Source organism: Carcharhinus amblyrhynchos, chromosome 8 (assembly GCF_965287045.1).
Source record: "Carcharhinus amblyrhynchos chromosome 8, sCarAmb.v2.hapA, whole genome shotgun sequence".
NCBI lineage: Eukaryota > Metazoa > Chordata > Chondrichthyes > Carcharhiniformes > Carcharhinidae > Carcharhinus > Carcharhinus amblyrhynchos.
In genome coordinates, this window is record NC_137331.1 from 123,160,366 (window position 1) to 123,185,673 (window position 25,308).

General features: G+C 46.0%; 1 protein-coding gene across 3 annotated transcripts in view; it reads left to right on the top strand.

Annotated features, from left to right (window-relative positions):
• Window positions 1-25,308, top strand: part of LOC145346878 (BTB/POZ domain-containing protein KCTD1) — a 128,931-nt gene that overhangs the window by 86,963 nt on the left and 16,660 nt on the right. The window contains exon 1 of one of the 3 annotated variants that reach the window (XM_080194740.1): window positions 15,750-16,009. The exons of the other annotated variants lie outside the window; for them this stretch is intronic. Within the exon in view, the coding sequence (XP_080050866.1) occupies window positions 15,980-16,009 (30 nt within the window). The 5' untranslated portion in view covers window positions 15,750-15,979. Of the gene's footprint in view, window positions 1-15,749; window positions 16,010-25,308 lie in introns of those variants that run through there. 3 annotated transcript variants of the gene reach the window in all.

Here is a 25,308-nt window from a genome sequence, read left to right on the forward strand (position 1 = left end):
CCCATACTTACTGATTGTGGTCTGTGAGTTAGGAAGTTCAGGATCCGGTCGCAGAAGGAGGTGCCGAGACCCAGGCCATGGAGTTTGAAGATGAGTTTCGTGGGAATAATGGTGTTGAAGGCTGAGCTGTAGTCAATAAATAGGAGTCTGACATAAGTGGCCTTGTTATGTAGGTGTTCCAGGGTTGAGTACAGGGCCAGGGAGATGACGTCTACTGTGGACTTGTTGCAGCAGTAGGCGAACTGTAGTGGATCCAGGTCGTCTGTGGGCTTGAATTGATTCGTGCCGTGACTAATCTTTCAAAGTACTTCATAATGATGGATGTCAGAGCCACTGGCCGATAGTCAGTAAGGCACACTGCTCGGTTTTTCTTAGGTACCGGGATGATGGTCGTCTCCTTGAAGCAGATAGGGACCTTAACGTTTTCTTCCAAAGTGGCCTATTTGTGCGTTATCCAATTTTATTGTGAAATTAGGTGCGAAGGGAAAATTTGCAATTTTGTTTTGCCGTATCTAATTCAAATAAAAACTGGAGGCAATTAATGGTTTTCCTTGCTGTGTTCAAATAATTATCCCCTCTGCAGTCTGGTGCCATGTACTTAGTTTTGGGTCCACTGGAGCTGGAGGAAAGTGGGCGGCACGGTGGCACAGTGGTTAGCACTGCTGCCTCACAGCGCCAGGAACCCAGGTTCGATTCCCAGCCTGGGTCACTGTCTGTGTGGAGTCTGCGCATTCTCCCTGCGTGGGTTTCCTCCAGGTGCTCCAGTTCCCTCCCACACTCTGAAAGACGTGCTAGTTAGGGTGCATTGACCCGAACAGGCACCGGAGTGTGACGGCTAGAGGAATTTCACAGTAATTTCATTGCAGCGTTACTTACTTGTGACTAATAAATAAACTACTTTTAAAGTGCTCGGACTCCATTCTGTCCCGCAATCCCATGCTGTGAATGGGAAACAGTGCTGCTCGGGGATTTGTACTGCACGCAATGTACATCTCTCCGTTTTATTTTCAACTCCGTCTCCTGGGGACGTGCTCACTGTACCAATGGGTAAGTGTGAATTATAACACTCCAGCAAGGACACCGTAATACAGCAAAAGGGTTTTAAAGGAGACAGTGCCTCAATTTGTTTTGTTCTCACAGAAGCTGTTTTCTTTTAATGGTGAAAAATTGCATCTATTTTTCATTACCTCCGCTATTTATAACAATTGTACAAACTGAATGTGCACAGCATCCAGGTTTTGAAATTCATTTTGCGTACATGCCCCAAAGGCATGCAAGTAATCTACTGGGTTGTATGAAAATAGAACATTGACCGGGCCAGAGACTTGGTGGGGAATGAGTTGTAGCTGCCTCCACATAATGGAAAGAAACAGGCCATTCGGCCCTACTCGAAAATGCCAAAGGGTCATCCAGACTCGAAACGTTGGCTCTATTCTCTCTCCCAGGCGGCTGCCAGACCTGTTAAGATTTTCCAGCATTTTCTGCTTTTGTTACAGATTCCAACCTCTACAGTAATTTGCTTTTATCATCTGTGTTGGCGTGTCATTCTCCAAGTGAACCCCTCCCCCATACTCTTCAACAAGAGAAAAATCTAACTATCGCCCCTTGACATGCAGCATGGTGACACAGTGTTTAGCTCGGCTGCCTGACAGTGTCAGGGGCTCTGGTACGATTCCCTGCTTGGGTCATTGTCTATGCAGAATTTGCATTCTCTCCGTGTCTGCATGGGTTTCCTCCGGATGCTCAGTCTCCTCCCACAGTCCGAAAGAAGTGCTGGTTAGGTGCATTGCCATGCCAAATTCTCCCACCGTGTACCTGAACAGGTGCCGGAGTGTGGCGACTCGGGGATTTTCACAGTAACATGATTGCAGTGTGAAGTAAAACTTATTAGTCACAAGTAAGGCTTACATTGACACTGCAATGAAGTTACTGTGAAATTCCCCTAATCGCAACACTCCAGCACCTGTTCGGGTCAATGCATCTAACCAGCACATCTTTAGGACAGTGGGAGGAAACAGGAGCGCCCGGAGGAAACCCACACAGACACGGGGAGAACGTGCAGACACCACACAGACAGTGACCCACACCAGGAATAGAACCTGGGTCCCTGGCGCTGCAAAGCAGCAGTGCTAACCACTGTGCCTCCGTGCTGCCTACTTATGACTAATAAATAAACTAACTTACTTACATTCAGGGCCATTACCATCACTGAATCCCCCACTATCGATATCTGGAAGGTTACCATTGATTTCGCTGGACTGGCCATAAAGGTACTCTGGCTACCAGAGGAGGTCAAGAGACTGGGAATCCTGCAGTGAGTAACTCAACACCTGACGTCCCAAAGACTGTGCACCAGCTACAAGATACAAGTCAGCTAATGGAATACTCTCCATTTGCTTGGATGGACATAGCTCCAACAACCTGCAAAGCCCGACACCATCCAGGATAAAGCAGCCCACTTGATTGGCACCCCATCCACAAAAATACATGAGCCACCACCGAGGCACTGTGGGAACGCGGAAGTTTTTTTACCCAGAATGTGGCCTTCGAGCACACTCTGGGTTAAAAAAAAAACTTCTGAGTTCCTTCCGTGGTTTATTAGTGACTGTCCTGGATTTATGGCTTCTGGTTCTGGGCTGTCGTTCATCTACTCTAATAAACCCTTCTGTAAATTTTAAAGCCACTATCAGTTCATCTCCTAATTGAATTACGCAGGGGACCATTTGGTCCGTTGCGCTGGCTGCCAGTATAAACCCAGTTGGCGAGGAGAGGGTGGAATCATTTGGGGCAATTTAAAAGCTTGCATTTAAGAAAGAAAACCTTTAAATTGTTTGGTTGTTAATGATTTTTATAAGAAACCTGAGATGCCAAAAAAAATGCTGTATCATTCAACCGGGTAATGACAAGTCCATTTGCTTTTCACCAAGATGAGGTAGGACACTCCCAGGACGGGTGTGGCGAGTGACCAGTGGTGGGCCAGGTTTGTGGTGGGGTTGGGGAACAAAAAATCTGAACTCTTTGACTGAGATTTTGGTCACAAACAAAGACATGGAATCCTGACAGTGCAGAAGGAGGCCATTTGGCCCATCAAGTCTGCACTGACTCTCTGACAGAGCATCCCACCCTATCCCCATTGCTTCATGTATTTACCCTACGAATGCTCCAAACACACATCTTTGGGCACAAAGGGGCAATTTAGCATGGTCAATCCACCTTAACCTGTGCATCTTTGGACACGAAGGGGCCATTTAGCATGGCCAATCCACCTAACCTGTACATGTTGGACTGTAGGAGCTGTGAGGCAGTACTGTGCTGCTAACCACTGTGCCTCCTACCTATTCTGATATCCCTTGATGTAGCTCAGTGCCAGGTTTCACTTGGTAACATTTCTTTGGGCGATCTCACAACTTTAAAGGTGCTACATGAATGCACTTTGGTGCTGTTGTCAAGCAAGCCCACCAGAAGTCCCGTTTAAACAAAAAAAAACAGGACTGCTCTGGCTTGCCCTGTTCTGGAGCAGGCCCTTGGGAATTCGCTCTAAGATAATACTCCAAGGTCGTGGCTGATAGTATAAAATATTTACATTCTTTCTTGCTCGTTAGACCAAAAACAAAGCCGAATTCAAATGTGCAGTGCCACTTTGTAGAAGCTTGCTGAAGATACTTGTTTTTGTGCAGTTTGTACAGTCTTCCTGTTCATTCATTTGCGTGTTCTGCCCAGTGACAGGTCCCTGGCTTCATCCTGAGCTGCATTCCTGGCAGCTTTTTGTATGTGGCTGGTTTGCCATCCACACTTGGGAGTGACCCCAGTCCACCTCAGCCAGGGCTGGAATTGAACCCTTACCTTTGGTGTTATTCTGAACCATGTGACTGATCTCCTAGCCAGCTGAGCCAACCACCTTTATCTTAGCCCCAGTATGTAATCTTTCAAGTGGATAAGGTTTTCCTCATCCTTTAAACCTGCTGCTGAAGTGAAGACTTGACGCCACTTATTGGCCTTGGACAGAGTACGGAGAACGTTCACCAGGCTGATACCAGAGATGAGGGGTTAGCTTATGAGGAGAGATTAAATAGACTGGGCCTGTACTCGTTGGAGTTTAGAAGACTGAGGGGGGATCTTATAGAGACTTACAGTTACAAGTGGTGGACCTCAAGGATCTGTTCTGGGGCCACTGCTGTTTGTCATTTTTATAAATGACCTAGATAAGGACGTAGAAGGATGGATTAGTAAATTTGCTGACGACACCAAAGTTGGAGGAGTTGTAGACAGTGAGGATGGATGTTACAGTTTGCAGAGGGACATAGATAAGCTGCAGAGCTGGGCCAAGAGGTGGCAGATGGAGTTTAATATGGAAAAGTGTGAGGTGATTCACTTTGGAAAGAGTAACAGGAGTACAGAATATAGGGCTAATGGAAGGACTCTTAGTAGTGTTGACGAACAGAGAGATCTCGGGGTACATGTCCATAGCTCCCTGAAAGTTGGCACCCAGGTTGATAAGGTTGTTAAGAAGGCGTACGGTGTTTTAGCTTTTATTGGTAGAGGGATTGAATTTCGGAGCCGTGAGGTCATGTTACAACTGTACAAAACTCTGGTGCGGCCGCACTTGGAGTATTGCGTACAGTTCGGGTCACCACATTATAAGAAAGATGTGGAGGCATTGGAAAGGGTGCAGAGGAGGTTTACCAGGATGTTGCCTGGTATGGTGGGAACTCCTATGAGGAAAGGCTGAGGGACTTGAGGTTATTTTCATTGGAGAGAAGGTTACAAGGTGTATAGGGCATTGGTGAGGCCGCAGCTGGAGTACTGTGTGCAGTTTTGGGCGCCGCACCTGCGCAAAGATATTTTGGCCTTGGAGGGAGTGCAGAGGAGGTTTACTAGGCTGATACCGGAGTTGAGGGGGTTGAGCTATGAGGAGAGGCTGAATAAACTAGGCTTGTACTCGTTAGAGTTTAGAAGAATGAGGGGAGATCTCATTGAGACGTATAAGATGATGAATGGGATGGATAGGATAGAGGTGGAGAGACTCTTCCCGCTCAAAAAAGACAGTAGGACTAGGGGGCACAGCCTCAAGATAAAGGGGAGGCGGTTTAGAACGGAGTTGAGGAGGAACTTCTTCACTCAAAGGGTGGTGAATCTCTGGAATTCTCTGCCCGTTGAAGTGGTGGAGGCTGCCTCGCTAAATATTTTTAAGACGCGGGTTGATGGGTTTTTGATAAGAGAGGGGATTAAGGGTTATGGGGAGAGGGCGGGAATGTGGAACTGAGACACGACAGATCAGCCATGATCTTATTGAATGGCGGGGCAGGCTCGAAGGGCTAGATGGCCTACTCCTGCTCCTATTTCTTATGTTCTTAATGAGGCATACAAGATGATCAAAGGATTGGATAGGGTGGACACTGAGAGCCTTTTACCTCGGCTGGTGATGGCTAACATGAGGGGACATAGCTTTAAATTAAGGGGTGGTAATTATAGAACGGATGTCAGAGGTAGGTTCTTTACTCAGAGGGTAGTAAGGTTGTGGAATGCCCTGCCTGCAGCAGTTGTGAACTCGCCAACTTTAAGGGCGTTCAAATGGTCAGTGGATAGGCATATGGATAACATTGGAATAGTTTAGGTTAGAGGGTCATTAGATTGGTTCCACTGGTCGGCGCAACATCGAGGGCCGAACGACCTGTACTGCGCTGTAATGTTCTATGTCCTACAAGATAATGAAGGGTCTAGATAGGGTGGAGGTAGAGAGATTCTTTCCGCTTAGAAAGGAAACCAGAACTAGAGGGCACAGCCTCCAAATAAGAGAGGGGCAGTTTTAGAACAGAGTTGAGGAGGAACTTCTTCACTCAAAGGGTGGTGAATCTCTGGAATTCTCTGCCCGTTGAAGTGGTGGAGGCTACCTCGTTGAATATGTTTAAGTCCCGAGTAGATAGGGGAATTAAGGGTTATGGGGAGAAAGCGGGAAAGTGGAACTGATCCACTTCAGATCAGCCATGATCTTATTGAATGGCGGGACAGGCTTGAAGGGCTAGATGGCCTACTCCTGCTCCTATTTCTTATGTTCACTGACTGTCACACAGCAACAGGCCATTCAGCAGAGCCTGCCCATGCTGGTGTTTGTGCTCCACCTCAGTTTCCATTTTAGTGGTATTATCGCTCGACTATTAATCCAGAAACTCAGCTAGTGTTCTGGGGACCCGGGTGCGAATCCTCCCTCAGCAAGTGGTGGAATTTGAATTCAATAAAAATCTGGAACTGAAACTCTAATGATGATGGCTATGAAACCTTGTCAATTGTCAGTAAAACCCATCTGGTTCACTAATGTCCTTTAGGGAAGGAAATTGCCGCCCTTACCCAGTCTGACCAACATGTGACTCCAGAACCACAGCAATGTGATTGACTCTGAACTGCCCTCGGGCAGCTAGGGATGGGCAATAAATGCTGGCCAGCCAGTGACGCCCATGTCCCATGAGTGAATAAAAAAAACTCAATCAATTAGCATGTTCTGTCTTTCCTTTTTCCCTCACGTACTTTTCTAATTTTTAAAAATATATCTGCGTATTAGTCTTGAATATTCCCACATGCAAGCAAGTCCCACTCTTCAAGTGAAGAGATTTCTCCTGGATTGCTCTTGGTGAATACAGAAATAGGATGAATGAGTGGGTGGGAGGGAGTTAGTGCCAGAAGAAGGGCTTTAAATTCCTTGAATACCCGGACCCGCTGGACTTTAACCTGGTGTTGTGAGACTTCTTACTGTGCTTACCCAAGTCCAACGCTGGCATCTCCATGCCTTTATTTACACCCCAGCTACTGTAACACTATATTCTGTACCCGTTCCTTTCCTTTTCCTCTCTGTACCCGATGAACGGTATGATTTGTCTGTATAACGCGCAATAAACAACACTTTTCACTGTAAGCAACTGGTAATGCTTTTGGAGCTCCCATCCCAAAATTAGTTCCCAACAAGTTCCAGTGGCACAAATGCAATGTTTCACCTTGATTTGTTCCTTTCGGCTGACAATCTTGATCATATATCATTATGTATATATGATATTGTGCATTTTCCATGATGATGCCATGACCAGTTGAGGCAACTTTATATCTGCATTCTTTTCCCATGCCATATAAATTGTTGTTTTCTTTGAAATTTGGTATTCTTGCATCTGTCCTGGTGAGTGCAAGACCAAAAACTCCAACAGTGTGCCTCTTTTCTCAGCAGTACTCAAAATCTATACAACCAAAGGACTATTTGATCCTGAAGCAACGTAAGAGACAAATGAAATCACCACTTTGTCAAGGTCTTCAGTCTGTCAGCAACGATGAGCAAAGCTTAATTAACCCTTAACTGCCGGTTAGAGCATCGAAACAGGAGGAGGCCATTGTCTGAGATCACATACCAACCGATTCAAGAACAGCTTCTTCCCTGCTGCCATCAGACTTTTGAATGAACCTACCTCTCATTAAGTTGATTTTTCTCCAAACCCTAGCTGCAACTATAACACTGTTCTGCACCCTGTTCTATCCTTCTCCATGAACGGCATGCTTTGTCTACATAGCAGCAAGAAACAATACTTTTCATTGTATACTAATAAATGTGACAATAAATCCTATCAAAGCGATGGCACCTGTACAGTTGAGATAGGTCGCACCTAAATGGAGCTGGGACCAGGTTCCTAATGGGAGTGATTTGCTAATTTTTTTTTGTCCGTTCATGTGGGTCTCACTAATTGCCCTTGTTCAGAAGGCAGTTGAGATGGCAGTTAACAAAGACCAGGAGATAATCAAACCCCAAGGAGCTCTACAGCCAGTTGAACCCTTGAATCCCTGTCTTGGAATCTCTACAGTGCAGAAAGTGGCCATTTGGCCCTTCAAGCCTACACCAACAACAATGTCAACCAAGCCCTAAATAGGTGGGGTTACAGGGATAGGGCCTGGGTGGGATAATCTGTCGGGAGAGTCGGTGCAGGCTCGATGGGCCAAATGGCCTCCTTCTGCACTGTAGGGATTCTATAACTCCCCATTTTTCCTGGCTTCCCGGGGGCGGGGGGGGGGGCAGGAAATTCCAAGCCCCCAGTTTACAAGACTTGTAGCCTTGAGTTGCTGCAAAATAAAAAGATGAAACGTCTTGAGGGCTAAAAGTCCGAATTAAAAACAGAAAATGCTGAGATCCCCGTCAGCATCTTGGGGGGGGGAAAAAAAGAAAGGCAGATTAGTGTTTCAGATAAATGCTCTTAATCAGAGCTGGGTTCAACGGGCTTTCCTGATGAATTGAACAGTCTAATAAAATCAATAATTAATGCCATCACCACACACGAAACAGAAGCGCAAAAAAAAAGCCTTAGAATATCAGTCACTTTTTCTAGTTTACATTTTTAAAAATTTTCTAACCTTCACATTTAAAAATGTGACTGTTAAAAATCTGTTCAATACGGCCCCTGATAGTGAATTTTCTCTTGACTTAAGCACATAAGAACATAAGAAATAGGAGCAGGAGTAGGCCATCTAGCCCTTCGAGCCTGCCCCGCCATTCAATAAGATCATGGCTGATCTGTCGCTGCTCAGTTCCACTTTCCCGCTTTCTCCCCATAACCCTTAATCCCCTCTCTTATCAAAAACCCATCAACCCGCGTCTTAAAAATATTCAGCGAGGCAGCCTCCACCACTTCAACGGGCAGAGAATTCCAGAGATTCACCACCCTTTGAGTGAAGAAGTTCCTCCTCAACTCCGTTCTAAACCGCCCCCCTTTTATCTTGAGGCTGTGCCCCCTAGTCCTACTGTCTTTTTTGAGCGGGAAGAGTCTCTCCACCTCTATCCTATCCATCCCATTCATCATCTTATACGTCTCAATGAGATCTCCCCTCATTCTTCTAAACTCTAACGAGTACAAGCCTAGTTTATTCAGCCTCTCCTCATAGCTCAACCCCCTCAATTCCGGTATCAGCCTAGTAAACCTCCTCTGCACTCCCTTCAAGGCCAAAATATCTTTGCGCAGGTGCGGCGCCCAAAACTGCACACAGTACTCCAGCTGCGGCCTCACCAATGCCCTATACAGCTGCAGCAAGACCTCCCTACTTTTATATTCAATCCCCCTCGCTATGAAGGCCAGCATCCCATTCGCCTTCCTGACCACCTGCTGCACCTGCCAGCTGGGTTTTTGCGACTCATGCACAAGGACCCCGAGGTCCCTCTGCACCGTCGCCTGCTGCAGTTTTTCGCCCCGTAAGTAATAGTCCTTCCTACCATTCTTCCTACCAAAGTGGACCACCTCACACTTTCCATCTTGTTTCAGCGGACGGCGCTCTCGCTTCTAAGGTGAAGGGTTTAAGTTTCACCCCAGAGATCTGAGCACTCAGCCCAGGCTGATGTTCGCCATGCCTGTGCTGCAGGAGTTCTGTACTGTCAGAAGTGTGCCGTCTTTGAGTTGAGAGGGTAAACCAAGGCCTCTTCCCAACCCTCTCGGGTGGACGTCAAAAATCCCACAGCCAATCTTCCAAAGAAGAGCAGGGGAGCGTTCCTCGCTTCCCGCAGCCAATATTCAACGTACGTCACCAGATAGCATGCCGACACTATAGTGAAGGAAGCCCACTAATGCCTCTGCTTTCTCAGAAGACTAAGGAAATTTGGCATGTCAGCTATGACTCTCACCAACTTCTAAAGATGCGCCATAGAAAACATTCTTTCTGGTCGTATCACAGCTTGGTACGGGCTCCTGCTCTGCCAAAGACAGCAAGAAACTACAAAAAGTCGTGAATGTAGCCCAGTCCATCACGCAAGCCAGCCTCTCATTCATTGACTCCATCTACACTTCCCACTGCCTCGGGAAAAGCAGCCAGCATAATTAAGGATGCCATGCATCCCGGACATTCTCTCTTCCACCTTCTTCCGTCAGGAAAAAGATACAAAAGTCTAAGGTCATGTACCAACCGACTCAAGAACAGCTTCTTCCCTGACGGATCTATCTCACATTAAGTTGATCTTTCTCTGTACCCTAGCTATGACTGTAATGCTACTTTCTGCACTCTCTCCTTTCCTTCTCTATGAACGGTACAGTGCGCAAGAAACAATTCTTTTCAGTGTATCCCAGTGAATGTGACAATAATAAATCACATCAAAGCTTCTCATTGTTAATTGTTGTGCAAATTAATTGCCACTTCTCTCGCATTGCACCAGTTCAACAAATTGTCTGTTGACCACAAGGTGCTTTAGGAAGTTCTGAATTTGAACAAAGAACAATACAGCACAGGAACTGAAATTGAAAGGGTTGGCTTTTGAGGAGAGACTGAGTAGACTGGGACTATACTCATTGGGATTTAGAAGAATGAGGGGTACTTATGCAAACATATAAGATTATGAAAGGAATAGATAAAATAGAAGCAGGGAGTTTGTTTCCACTGGTGGGTGAAACTAGAATGGTGGGGGGGAGTGGCCTCAGTATAAGGGGGAACAGATTTAGGACTGAGTTGGGGAGGAACTCCTTCACCCAAAGGGTTGTGAATCTGTGGAATTCCCTGCCCAGTGAAGTATGAATGTTTTTAAGGTAAGGATAGATAGATTTTTGAACAGTAAAGGAGTTTAGAGTTATGGTGAGCAGGTGGGTAAGTGGAGCTGGGTCCACAAAAAGATCAGTCATGACCTTATTGAATGGCAGAGCAGGCTCGAGATGCCAGATGGCCTACTCCTGCTCCTAGTTATTATGTTCTTAATAGGCCCTTCAGCCAAAGCCTGCACCGATATGCAGTTTCTATCCCTCTGTTCACCTCCAGGTCATGCATCTATCAAGATACACCTTGAACGTTGCTAATTGCCTAGCAGCGTGTTCCTCTCTCTGTGTGAAAAACTTCCCCCGCACGTCTCCCCCCAAACTAACCCCCGCACCTTGAACCTGTGCCCTTTTATAGTTGACCTTTCCACCCTGGGGAAAAAGCCTCCGATTTATCCTCCCTGTCTTTACTTTCATAATTTTATTGACCTCAATCAGATCTCCCCCTCAGCCTCCGTCTTTCCAGATTTGATCGTGTATGTTTCAAAAAGATCCTGAGAGGGCTTGACTGGTGAGAGGATGTTCCACCTCATTGGGGGTGTCCAGAAGTGGTAAGGAAGGGTGGTGGGAGTGGAACACGATATAAAAATATGATGAGGAATTCCTTCTCTCGGGGTGGTTAGTCTGTGGAATCCCCTCCCCCAGAAAGCAGTGGAGACCGGGTGACTGAACGTATTCAGGGTCGTGTTGGACAATTTTTTTGAATGAATAAGGGCGTCGAGGGCTACGGATGCAGGTGCAGGCAAGCGAAATGAAGCCAACGCTTTATTATCTGTGATCGTATTTGGCCTTCAAAGTGCAAGGATTCAAGAACAGGAGCCAGGGATGCCTTGCCGCAATTATACAGGGCCACACAGGGGATATTGTGTTTTGGTGCAGTTGTCGTCTCCTTATCGGAGGAAGGATGTCCTTGCTATAGAGGGAGTACAGCGAAGGCTGATTCCTGGAGTGGCACGACCGATGTATGAAAAGAGATGGAGCCGGTTAGGATTGTATTCGCTGGAGTTTAGAAGATTGAGGGGGGTATCTCACTAAAACGTATAAAATTCTAACAGCCACCAGGCAGGGTGGACGCAGAAGGGATGTTCCCGACGGTGGGGGTGTCCAGAACCAGGGTCCATCGTTTAAGAATACAGGGAAATCTCTTCACCCAGAGAGTGGTGACCCTAAGGAATTCGCTACCACAGAAAGCAGTTGAGGCCAAAACATGGAATGTTTTCAAGAAATTAGATATTGCTTTCGGGGTGAAGGGCATCAAAGGATATGGCGGGTGGGGGGTGGGGGGGGGGAGGTGGAAGGTAGGATCAGGTGATTGCATTGGATGATCAGCCATGGTCATGATGAATGGTGCAGCAGGCTCGAAAGGCCGAATGGTCTACTCGTGCTCCTATTTTCCATGTTTCTATGTATTGAATGGCAAGCAGGCTCAAGGGGACTCCTCTTATTTCTAATATTCTTTATTCGAAGATGCAGTTGTTCTTTCTGTCCCTTTCACCTGCATCTCATTTGGTTTATAAGTTTGAAAACGGGCCAAGGTTTAGGTCGTTTGTTATTCTCTTAACAGCTTGTGTGCCTGTTCTCAGTCTGTCTAAATTCAAACTGTAACAGAATAAACATGTTTACCTCAGACATTTTGATAAGCTTTTGTTTGGGGGGGCTGGGGGGACAGAAATATTCTGTTTCTATTATCCCTCAAGTTGCTGAATGTGTAAATGTTCTTCTCTCCAAAGGGCATCCATCCCTTCGGGCCAAGTAAGCCTTGTGTGCCTGCGTTATCTGAGGCTCAGAGTAACAAAGCCAACGGGTTATGTGCACAGCAGCCTGAATTTATAACTCGGCTCCCTTGGCAATTATAGCATAAGTTGGATTTAAGTGCGCCACAATAGATGCAATAAACCAACTCTCGAGAGGGAAACGGGTCTTTTTCTTGAGGCTTGGGTGAAGTTGGTCTTGGCGTAGGGCAGGGCTCCGAGGGTGGCACTGTCACCTCCGAGTCAAGAGGGTTACAGGTTCAAGTCCCACTTCAGGAACTTGGGCGTAGAGTCTAGGCCGAGGCTCTTGGTGCAGTGTGGGAGGTGTTGCTGCACTGCCAGATGTGCTGTCTTTCAGATGAGACTCAAAAACTAAGGACCCATTAGCCATCTCAAGATAAAGAATAGCATTGTTTCAATGAGCAGTAGCAAAACTCTCCCCTTTATCCTTATCAATATTCCTCAATTAATAGCACCACAGTAGATTCACTGTTCACAAGAACACAAGAAATAGGAGCAGGAGTAGGCCATCTAGCCCTTCGAGCCTGCCCCGCCATTCAATAAGGTCATGGCTGATCTGTCGTGGCTCAGTTCCACTTTCCCGCCCTCTCCCCATAACCCTTAATCCCCTCTCTTATCAAAAACCCATCAACCTGCGTCTTAAAAATATTTAGCGAGGCAGCCTCCACCACTTCAACGGGCAGAGAATTCCGGAGATTCACCACCCTTTGAGTGAAGAAGTTCCTCCTCAACTCCGTTCTAAACCGCCCCCCCTTTATCTTGAGGCTGTGCCCCCTAGTCCTACTGTCTTTTTTGAGCGGGAAGAGTCTCTCCACCTCTATCCTATCCATCCCATCCATCATCTTATACGTCTCAATGAGATCTCCCCTCATTCTTCTAAACTCTAACGAGTTCATGATCACATTATCTGTCAGAACTTGCTGCGTGTAAATTGGCTGTGTCTTCCCTACACTGCAGCAGTGACTCTGTGACACCACAGTAGGTTATATTAAACCTGTGCACCTTTTGTTAGATCTAAAGGGAACGTCTCCCTATTTACTGCTTAATTTCAAGTGTATGGGTCAAATTCCCTTCCTTTGTGACTTTGGTTACCTGAAGGTCACCAGTGCCAGCAGAAGACCCTGTCTGTTTCAAGCTCTGTTCTTTATTGGCAATTTGCTGGTGGGCTTTGGATGAAAAAAAAGCACGAGATTTCCATACTTTACTGCTTTCCTACTGCCCCCTCCCTTTCCCCCTCATCTGCCCTAACTTCCCTTATTACCAACACTCTACCACTGGTGACGGTGCTTTCAAACCAATCCTAACCAGAAAGCTAGTTGGTGAAGAATGGTGTTGGAGCCAAATTTTACTCCATCTTGCATTTATTTACAGAATGAAACATTGCAAGTAAGAATACACCCCCTACCCCACAGTTTTAATCAGCTTAAACCCCAGTTAATGACCAGCATCGACATATAACAAAGAACAGTACAGCACAGGAACAGGCCTTTTGGCCCTGCAAGCCTGCACCAATCATGCGTTTCTAACTAGACCATCCGTTTGTATCCCTCTGTTCCCAGTCTGTTCATGTGGCTATCTAGATAAGTCTTAAATGATCCTAGCATGTCTGGTTCTCCTTAATCCTGTCCGCCAAGGACATTTTGTGACCCCTTTTTGCCCTTCTAATCCCCTGTTTGAGTTCTTTTCTACTTTCTCTGTATTCCTCCAATGCTTCATTTGTTTTTAGCTGCCTGGACCTTATGTATGCCTCTTTTTTTTCTTTTTGATTCGATCCACAATTTCCCTGGTTATACACAGCTCTCGAATCCTATGTTTCCTATCCTTCCTTTTTACAGGCACATGCCTGTCCTGCACTCCTTGAAAGACTCCCACATGCCAGATGTGGATTTACCCTCGAACAGCCTCTCTCAATCAACAGCCACCAAATCCTGCCTAATCCGGTTGCAGTTAGCCTTCCCCCAATTCAGCACCTTACTCATAGGACAACACTCATCCTTTTCCATGACTACCTGCAAGTTTACAGAATTGTGGTCACTGTTCGCCACATGTTCCCCCACTGAAATTTTGATGACCTGACTGGGCTCATTCCCCAGTACTAGGCCCAGTATAGCCCCCTCTCTAGTTGGACTATCAATATATTGTTCCAAAGAACTTTCCTGGACACATTTTACAAATTCCTCCCTGTCCAAACCCCCAGCCCTAAGGGATTTCCAGTCTATATGAGGGAAATTAAAGTCTCCCACTACAACAACCCTTTTTTTTCTACACCTGTCCCAAATCTCCTTACATACCTGTTCTTCAACTTCCTGTGGGCTGTTGGGAGGCCTGTAGTATACCCCCAGCATAGTGACTGCGCCCTTCCTGTTTCTGAGCTCTATCCACAGTGTCTCATTACATAATCTTTCCAAATTGTCCACCTTCTGTACCGCTGTAATATGCTCCCTAACCAGTATTGCTACTCCTTCACCTCTTCTAGCTCCACCTCTGTCTCGCCTAAAACACTTATACCTTGGACTATTCAGCTACCAGTCCTGTCCTTTTAACCAGCTGTCACTGCAACCACATCCAAGTTCTGCGCATGCACTAAGGCTCTAAGTTCATCTGTCTTGCCTGTTACGCTCCTTACGTTGAAGCAGATGCACTCCAGACCTCCAGCCCCACTGAGTTCATCCTTCCCCCAGATTGCTCTTCCTCTTAGGTAGTTTTGTCTTGGCCCCATGCTCGTCCCCAGTTCTGTACGCTTGCTGACCTATTGTTCCGATCCCCACCCTCCGCCACATTAGTTTAAACCCATCCGAACCATACTAGCAAACCTCCCAGCCAGGATATTGGTTCAGGTGTAACCCGTCTTTCTTGTACAGGTCCCATCGTCCCAGTGACCCATGAATCTGAAGCCCTCCCTCCTGCGCCAGTTCTTCAGCCATGTGTTTAGCTGCACAATCTCCCTGTTCCTAGCCTCACTAGCACGTGGCACAGGGAGTAATCCAGAGATTGCTACCCTAGAGGTCCTGTTTTTTAGCCTCCTACCTAACTCCCTAAATTGTTCTTGCAGGACCCCCCCCTGCTCTTTCTACCCACATCATTTGTACGAATGTGGACAATGAGGTCTGTCTGATTGCCCTCCCCTTTTAGGATGCTCTCTACCCACTCAGAGGCAGGCCCCTAGCGCCAGGGAGGCAGACTACCATCCTGAAGTCTCGTTTGCACTCACAGAACCGCCTGTCTGTGCTTCTAACAATTGAGTCCCCCAGTACTATTGCTATAAGTAAGTACAGTTTTGATTTGATTTATTATTGTCACATGTATACAGTGAAAACTATACACCCATAACTGGCCAAATTCCCTTCCAACTCAGTTTTCAAGTTTGCTGATGACACCACCGTAGTGGGTCGGAACTCAAACAATGATGAGACAGAGTACAGGAAATGAGATAGAGAATCTGGTGAACTGGTGTGACGACAATAATCTCTCCCTCAACATCAACAAAACGAAGGAGATTGTCATCAACTTCAGGAAGCATAGTGGAGAACATGCCACCGATGGGGATAATGTAGAAAGGGTCAAGACCTTGATGTCCAGCTCATCAACAACTGTGCTGGTCCTCCCCATGCCAACAATATAATTAAGAAAGCACACCAACACCTCTACTTTCTCAGAAGGCTAAGGAAATTTGGCATGTCAGCTACGACTCACCAACTTTTACAGGTGCACCATAGAATTGATACTTTTGATTTATTATTGTCATGTACTAGCATATAATGCAAAGTATCGCCTCTTGCGCACTATACAAAGCATACCATTCATAGAGAAGGAAACGAGAGTGCAGAATGTAGTGATACAGTCATAGCTAGGGTGTAGAGAAAGATCAACTTAGTGCAAAGTAGGTCCATTCAGAAGTCTGATGGCTGCAGGGAAGAAGCTGTTCTTGAGTCAGTTGGTACGTGATCTCAGACTTTTGTATCTTTTTCTCGACAGAAGAAGGTGAAAGAGGGAATGTCCAGGGTGAGTGGGGTCCTTGATTATGCTGGCTGCTTTTCCGAGCCAGCAGGAAGTGTAGACAGAGTCAATGGATGGGAGGCTGGTTTGCGTGATGGATTGGGCATTGTTCACGACTCTTTGTGGTTTCTTGCGGTCTTGGGCAGAGCAGGAGCCCACACCAAACTGTGATACAACCGGAAGGAATGCTTTCCATGGTTCATCTGTAAAAGTCGGTGAGAGTCGTAGCTGACAATTAACAGTGAACTCTTGAATTTACTCTCCGCACCCCCCTCCTCCTACTTTTATGATGTTCCTTAGAGCATACCTTTTTTGACCAACCATTGGACCATCTTTCCTGATGTCTCCTTGTGTGGCTTTAACATAGAGGCGGGCGACATGCGACCTGCCCACTTGCAGAGTTGCCACATTGAACTGATTCCTGTCCGTGTAGTTTTTTTTTCCTGCCGGTGTGATTGAAGTGAAGTGAGGTGGGTGCTGGTTGCTCACAACACTGACTGTGAGAGCCGTGTGCTCCCTCTGTGTCCAAAGCGTTAATTTTTTTTAGTGTTTACCATTTGAAGTTGAGGACAGTTCCGTTAATATCGAAATGATGAAGCATTTTCATAACTCATTATGAAATATTCAGCATTTATTAAATGTATTTAATCTGATTCATGGGATCATAGAAACTAGAAGTGGCTGTAGGCCATTCGGCCCTTCGAGCTTGCTCTGCCACTCGTTTTGATCATGGCTGGTCCTCATGCTTAGTGAACAAGTTGAGAACGGAGTTGAGGAGGAACTTCTTCACTCAAAGGGTGGTGAATCTCGGGAATTCTCTGCCCGTTGAAGTGGTGGAGGCTACCTCGCTAAATATATTTAAGATGCGGGTTGATAGGTTTTTGATAGGCGAGGGGATTAAGAGTTATGGGGAGAAAGCGGGAAAGTGGAACTGAGACACGACAGATCAGCCATGATCTTATTGAACGGCGGGGCAGGCTCGAGGGGCTGGATGGCCTACTCCTGCTCCTATTTCTTATGTTCTTATGCTCTAACAAGCCCAGTTTCAATCTTGAGAGCCACTAATGTGGCCTGCTCACCAGTCTAAGTTGTCCATTGCTGGTTTAGTGTCTAGAAACATTGCTGTGAAGCTCTTGGAATGTTTCACTGCATTAAGTGTGTTATAGAAATGCTGATTGTAGTTCCTCTGGTGTGGCTAACTGTATTGTGCTCTGCTAATACTGCCCTAGAACAGCATATCTGGCTGATCATGTTGATCTCTCTCTGCACACTAGTATACATTGGGGTGACACTGTGACACGGTGGTTAGCACTGCTGCCTCACAGCACTAGTGACCCAGGTTCAATTACCAGCTTGGGTCAATGTCTGTGCAGTGTCTGCATGTTCTCCCCATGTCTGATTGGGTTTCCTCCGGGTGCTCCGGTTTCCTCCCACAATCCGAAAGATATGCTGAATACAGGTGTGTTGGCCATGCTAAATTCTCCCTCAGTGTACCCGAACAGGTGCCAGAGTGTGGTGACTAGGGGATTTTCACAGTAACTTCATTGCAGTTTTAATGTAGCCATGATGTGGAGATGCTGGCATTGGACTGGGGTGGGCACAGTAAGAAGTCTCACAACATCAGGTTAAAGTCCAATAGGTTTGTTTAGAATCATAAGCTTTCAGAGTACTGCTCCTTCATCAGCGCTCTGAAAGCTCGTGATTCCAAATAAACTTGCTAGATTTTAACCTGGTGTTGTGAGACTTCTTACTATGTTAATGCAAGCCTATTTGTGACACTAGTAAATAAATAAAATCATTATCTCTATAGCATATGAGAGAAACCAAGGGTTTGCTACTTCTGGGAAAGGGTTTGTTTTGCAAATGAGACATAAATTGCCTGAACTGTTTCTATAAAGCCCTATAATCTTTCCAGGTCACTGTTCTCCCAGTCACTGCAGGTACTTTATCTTTAGTGTACTCCAGTGCAGTGACCCTGTTACACTGCTAATTTTAGTTGCACTGAATAACGTTTTGAGGGCAGGACGTGTGGACGTTCACACTGCTGCTCACTCAAGCAGCCTGTTCACCTTTCCACGCTAATGTTCATCCTCCACACACACACCTCCACCCACCCCTCTTCATCACACACTATCAACATACCCTTCCATTCCTTTTCCCCTCACAAGTGTATCTAGCTTCACTTTTACCCTGCTGTTGTTTGGCTGTACTTCCACAGACCATGATAAGGGAAGAGCCAGATTACGTTTATGACTAGCTCTGACGAAGGGGCACCCAGACTCGAAACGTTGGCTCTATTCTCTGTCCACAGATGCTGTCAGACCTGCTGAGACTTTCCAGCATTTTCTGTGTTTTTTTTAATGTGACCTCTTTCATATCTGCACACAGGACGTCTCAAGGAGCTTCACAGCCCATGAATTACTTTCTGAAATGTTTTTTAATGCTATTTAAATAAATAGCATTATTTATGCTAATACTATCAATAGTTTGTGTGCGACAAAGTCCCACACACAACAGTTTTCTATTCTTTCACACCTCCCATCCATTGACTCTGTCTACACTTCCCGCTGCCTCGGCAAAGCAGCCGGCATAATTAAAGGACCCCACGCACCCCGGACATTCTCTCTTCCACATTCTTCCATCGGGAAAAAGATATAAAGCCTGAAGTCATGTACCAACCAACTCAAGAACAGCTTGTTCCCTGCTGCTGTCAGACTTTTGAATGGATTTACCTCGCACAAGTTGATCTTTCTCTACACCCTAGCATTGACTGTAACACCACATTCTGTACTCTCTCCTTTCCTTCTCTATGAATGGTATGCTTTGTCTGTATAGCACCCAAGAAACAATACTTTTCACTGTGTACTAATACATGTGTCAGTAATAAATCAAATCAACAGCAGATGTGAAATTTGAATTCAATAAAAAATATTTGGAATTAAGAACCTACTGATGACCATGAAACCATTGCCGATTGTCTTAAAAACTCATCTGGGTCAGTAATGTCAATGTAAACAACGGATGGGAGGCTGGTTTGCATGATGGGCTAGGCTTTGTTCATGACCCTTTGTAGTTCCTTGCGGTCTTGGGCAGAGCAGGAGCCATATCAAGCTGTGATACAACCAGAAAGAATGCTTTCTATGGTGCATCTGTAAAAGTTGGTAGAGTAGTAGCTGACATGCCAAAATTTCTTAGTCTTCTGAGAAAGTAGAAGCATTGGCGAGCTTTCTTAACCATAGTGTCAGCTGGAGGGACCAGGACAGGTTGTAGATGATCTGGACACGTGGAAACTTGAAGCTCATCCTTCATCCCCATTGATGTAGACAGGGGCATGTTCTCCACTACATTTCCTGAAGTCAATAACAATCGCCTTCGTTTTGTTGACATTGAAGGAGAGATTATCGTCATCGATAATCTGAAGTGGTGGTAATTGAAGTGGTGGAGGCTACCTCGTTGAATATATTTAAGACACTGGTAGATAGATTTTTGATAGACAGGGGAATTAAGGGTAATGGGGAGCAGGCAGGAAAGTGGAACTGATCCACTTCAGATCAGCCATGATCTTATTGAATGGTGGGGCAGGCTCGAAGGGCTAGATGGCCGACTCCTCCTATTTCTTATGTCCTTATGTTCATCCCACCAGTTCACCAGTTTCTCTGTCTCATTCCTGTACTGTCTTTCGTCATTGTTTGAGATCTGACCTCTTCCCGCTCAGAAAGGATAGTAGGACTAGGGGGCACAGCCTCAAGATAAAGGGGGGGCAGTTTAGAACAGAGTTGAGGAGGAACTTCTTCACTCAAAGGGTGGTGAACCTCTGGAATTCTCTGCCCGTTAAAGTGGTGGAGGCTACCTCGCTAAATATTTTTAAGACGCGGCTTGATGGGTTTTTGATAAGAGAGGGGATTAAGGGTTATGGGGAGAGGGCGGGAATGTGGAACTGAGCCACGACAGATCAGCCATGATCTTATTGAATGGCAGGGCAGGCTCGAAGGGCTAGTTGGCCTACTCCTGCACCTATTTCTTATGTTCTTATGTACGTTGCTGTCATCAGCAAAGTTGAAAATGGAGTTGATCGAGAATTTGGCCACACAGTCATAGGTGTATTAGGAGTATGGTGGAGAGCTGAGGGCACAGCCTTGTGGGGCACGTGTTGAGGATGATCGTGGAGAGGTGTTATTCCCTATCCTGTAGTCTGTGAGTTAGGTAGTCTAGGATCCAGTCGCAGAGGGAGGAGCCAAGCCCCAGGCCACAGATTTGGAGATGGGTTTTGTCGGAATAATGGTGTTGAAGACTGAGGCTGTGGTGGGATTCGAACATGGGTACCATAGCTGGACTATTGATGGATGAATACCACTGGGCCATCACCTCCCTTACTTAGCAACAACAACTTGTGTTTATATAGCATATTTATATATTGCTCCTTTCACATAATGAAACATTCCAGGACACTTCACACGAGCATTATCAAACAAAATATGACAGTGTGAAAGGTTAGTTTTAAGGAGTGTATTATGGAAGGAAATAAGGTAGAGAGGTGTTGGAAGGGAATTTCTGAGCTCTCCACAGAAAGTTAAGTTGGGTAATTAACAAAGTGCTCTCTCTTAACGGTGTAGTAATTGTTAATGATCATTATGGTGGTGGAAACGCCTGATACTCCATTATCAGCATTTGACATATATCTGTCTCTTTAAAAATGGACACATGAAAATAAGTATTTGATGGACATTTTTGTGTCGAATAAACAGAAACAGTGGAGTAAGTCATTCACTATGATGAGTGCTTACTGTATAAAAAAAAAAGTAGACTGCATTGGGATACCTTTTGAACTTGTATAGTGTTTGAAATGATACTTGAAACTTGTACATCTGATGTGCTAAGTGTAATTTTACAAGATGTAAATTTTAAATTTACATTTAAATAAGGGGAGGTGAGGGTTCTTCTCCAAGCCACTCACCATTCTGACTCAGAAATAAATCACTGTTCTTTCACTCTGCTGTGTCAAAATCTCGAAACTCCTTCTGTAACAGCACTGTGGATGTACCTACACCTCAGGGGCTCAGCGGTTCAAGAAGGCAGCTCACCAGCACCTTGTGAAAGGGCAATAAGGGCTGGGCAATAAATGCTGCCCAAATCAGTGAGGCGCACACCCTATGAATGAATCTGTTAAAAGTAAGGATCAGCCTCTGACCCAGAAAATAAATGCAGAGTCTCATTCATTTAGGTTGGGAATTGTTGTTGGAGATTTAGAATTTTAAATTTTTGATTTTTTTTTCTGATCATTCCATCGGTGGCACAGTGGTTAGCATTGCTGCCTCACAGCGCCAGGGACCCAGGTTCAATTCCCCGCTTGGATCATCGTCTTGGTGGAGTTTGCATGTTTTCCCCATGTCTGCGTGGGTTTCTTCTGGGTGCTCCAGTTTCCTCCCACAGTCCCAAAGATGTGCCGGTTAGGTGCATTGGCCGTGCTAAATTCTTCCTCAATGTGTCCAATCTGGTGGCAGAGTGTGGGGACAAGAGGATTTTCCACAGTAACTACATTGCAGTGTTTATATAAGCCTACTTGTGACACTAATAATAAAACTTCCTGTTTCTTTCACTTAGGCCAATTTTCCATTCCTTGCTTCATTTCTCTTTCTGCATCTTTGTCTGTTGTTCCTCTGTTTATTTCTCAATTGTGAAATCTCATTGTTTAAGTAGGCAGACTATTCATAGCTCGTATACACTTCCTAGTAACGACTTACATTTACATGCAGAGAACCATTCCTGGCAAACAGAGTCTGTTCAAACTTTATGGGGTTTTTTTAATCATCTAGGAGCTTGAGGAGTCTATAGTTCCCTGTTGCTTGCTTTTTGGCCACACCTCAGCCAATTGCAGTCGACTTGCCCACCAATCAATACCCTTTTTTTCTTGTAGTATAATTTGTTGTGATGGTTTGAAATTTGGTATTCTTGTGTTTGTCCTGATGAGTGGAAGATGGAAAGTTTTGACAACATGTCTCTGTTAAAGAGTATTGGAGGCGAACGATTGTTCCCGTCATTCACCAAGGTCACAGATTCCATGTTGACGTTTGCTCCACACTTGCCATCTCGTAATTCCAGCAGGTTAGTGGGCAAACGTGTTTCGAATCCCAAACATGCCTAACCGAGTCTAGCTCATGGAGAAGGTTACGAGATGGGAGGTTTTGGTAACGTGTGAGATTGGCATCTGAGGTTGGAAATGCATCTCATGGGAAATCGTGTACTCCCATCAACACACTGGGTAGGATTTTCGCTCCCTGCCCCTCAACACCCCGACCCTCCGCAGTGTGTTTCTGATGAAGGAGACGGCCCCTCGTTACCCGCCACTGGAATCTCTCAGTCATGGAATCCCTACGGTGCAGAAGGAGGCCAACTGTCCAACAGAGCATCTCTCCCAGGGTCACCCCTCCTATCCCTAGAACCTAACACATTTAGCATGGCCAATCCCCCTTGGGATTGTGGGAGGAAACCCAGGCAGACACGGGCAGCACAGTGGTTAGCACTGCTGCCTCTCGAAGCCAGGGACCTAGGTTCGATTCTAGCCCTGGTCACTATCTGTGTGAATTTTGCACATTCTCCCCGTGTCTGCATGGGTTTCCTCTGGGTGCTCCCGTTTCCTCCCACGCTCCCAAGAGGTGTGGGTTAAGTTGATTGGCCATGCCAAAATTGACCCTAGTGACGGGGAAATTAGCAGGGTAAATGTGTGATGTTACGGGAATAGGGCCTGGGTGGGATTGTGGTTGGTACAGACTCAATGGGCTAAATGGCCTCCTTCTGTAGTGTGGGGATTCTATGAACATGCAAACTCCACACAGTTACCCAAGCTGGGAATTGAACCCGGGTCCCTGGCGCCTTGAGGCGGCGGTGCTAACCACTCTGCCACCCAGTCCTGCCATTGTGTAAGTTGTTGTGCTTGGCTAACTCTTCCTGCAACATAAGAACGTAAGAAATAGGAGCAGGAGTCGGCCATCTAGCCCTTCGAGCCTGCCCCGCCATTCAGTAAGATCATGGCTGATCTGAAGTGGATCAGTTCCACTTTCCCGCTCTCTCCCCAGGAACTCACCACAGCTGTGGCAGGGAGGGATCATCTTCAGCAGGACTGGAAGCTCCCAGAAGCAGGGAGGCCTGGAAGATCCCATCCCTGGCATTGCTGCGAAATCCACAAGTTTTTCACCTTTGTGTCGCCGGAATATAATTCAGCACCATCCAGCAAAAAGTCAAGGGTTTTTTTTCCCTTCATCGCCATCATCAAGGTATACTTTGCTCGCCGCCCTTTCTATCACCCACGTACTTCAGTCGTGATGCACATCCGCCAGTCCATACGACTGAACGTCCATGATTCCCAAAAGCCCAGAAGGCAAATGCATACCTGGCAGATAATTTACTCGGCAGGATTCAAAAAGTGTCTGGACATCTTGCAGATGTGCCGGTTTCCAGAATACTAATCGCACCAGCTGTAATCATGGAAGTAACAGAGGCCCCTTTGGGCTCATTATATTTTAGCTGCAAGGATATTTCTACCCTGCCTGCAAAGATTAAGAAACGGTTACTGATGGTATGTTGGTTCGGTGTGGCACGTTACAATGTGGAATACAGCTCGCAGTGTTTTAAGATGCTGTGCCATTTAGCTTTGTTCTCAGTATCTCTATCTTCTGATCAGTTCAGAGAGTTGATGATTGGATCCTGTCTGCCTGGCTCTGTCCATCCAGTCAGAGCCTGGGTACGTGGACATGGTCCAATTTTGTCCATTCGAATGCCGCCGAACCTTGATGTTAATGTAATCCTCCAGGGGTGGGGGGGGGGGTGCTCAATTTACAAGAATCTTTCTCCGCCGTCAGTTCACTGTATCCTTGAACCATCAGTGCAGTCTGATTAAACGGGCGGCAATGGTGGCACGGTGGTTAGCACTGCTGCCTCCCAGCACCAGAGACCTGAGTTTGATTCCCGGCTTGGGTCACTTCCTGTGTGGAGTCTGCGCATTCTCCCCATGTCTGCATGGGTTTCCTCCGAGTTTGCCAGTTTCCTCCCATAGTCCAGAGATGTGTGGGTTAGGTGGATTGGCCACGCCAAATTGTCTCTTGGTGTCAGGGGAGCTGGCTAGGGTAAACACCTGGGGTCACGGAGCTAGGACCTGCCCAGTCCAGACTGGATGGGCTGAATGGCCTCCTTCTGCACTGTGGGATTGCTGTAGGTGCTCTGGTGTCTTCTCACAGTCTGAAAGGCGTGCTGGTTAGGTGCATTGGCCATGCTAAATTCTCCCTCAGTATATCTGAACAGGCATCGGAGTGTGGCGACTAAGGGATTTTCACAGTAACTTCATTACAGTGTTAATGTAAGGCTACTTGTAACACTAATAAATAAACTTAAACTTAAGGACTCTATGAAATTACTGCAGATGATCTGAAACAAAAGCAGAAAATGCTGGAAAATCTCAGCAGTTTTGGCAGCATCTGTGGAGAGAAGAATAGAGCTAATGTTTCGAGTCTGGGTGACCCTTCGTCAGAGCTCCATAACGTGACTGATCAAGTTTGGTGAAATTGTAACTGTGATGATTGAGCAAAACCACGTATCTTTAAACTGCATTTTATTTTATTCTTTGGTATGTGAGCATCATTGGCAAGGCCAGTGTTTATTGCCCAAACTTAATTGCCCTTAAACTAGAATGGCTTGTTCCGCCATTTCAGAGGGCAGTTGAGAGTCAACCACATTGCTGTGGGTCACGTGTAGGCCAGACCAGGTAAGGACGGCAGATTTCCCTCTCCAAAGGACATTAGTGAACCAGTTTTACAACGATAGTTTCTTGATCATCACTATTGAGACTGGCTTTATATTACAGACTTATTAATTGAATTTAAATTCCACCAGCTGCCATGATGGGATTCGAACCCTGGGTCTCCAGAGCATTGGCCTAGGTTTCTAGATTGCTGGCCCAGTGACATTACCACAGTACTACAGTCTCCAACCCTTTGGGCTCTCATCTTATGACTTAA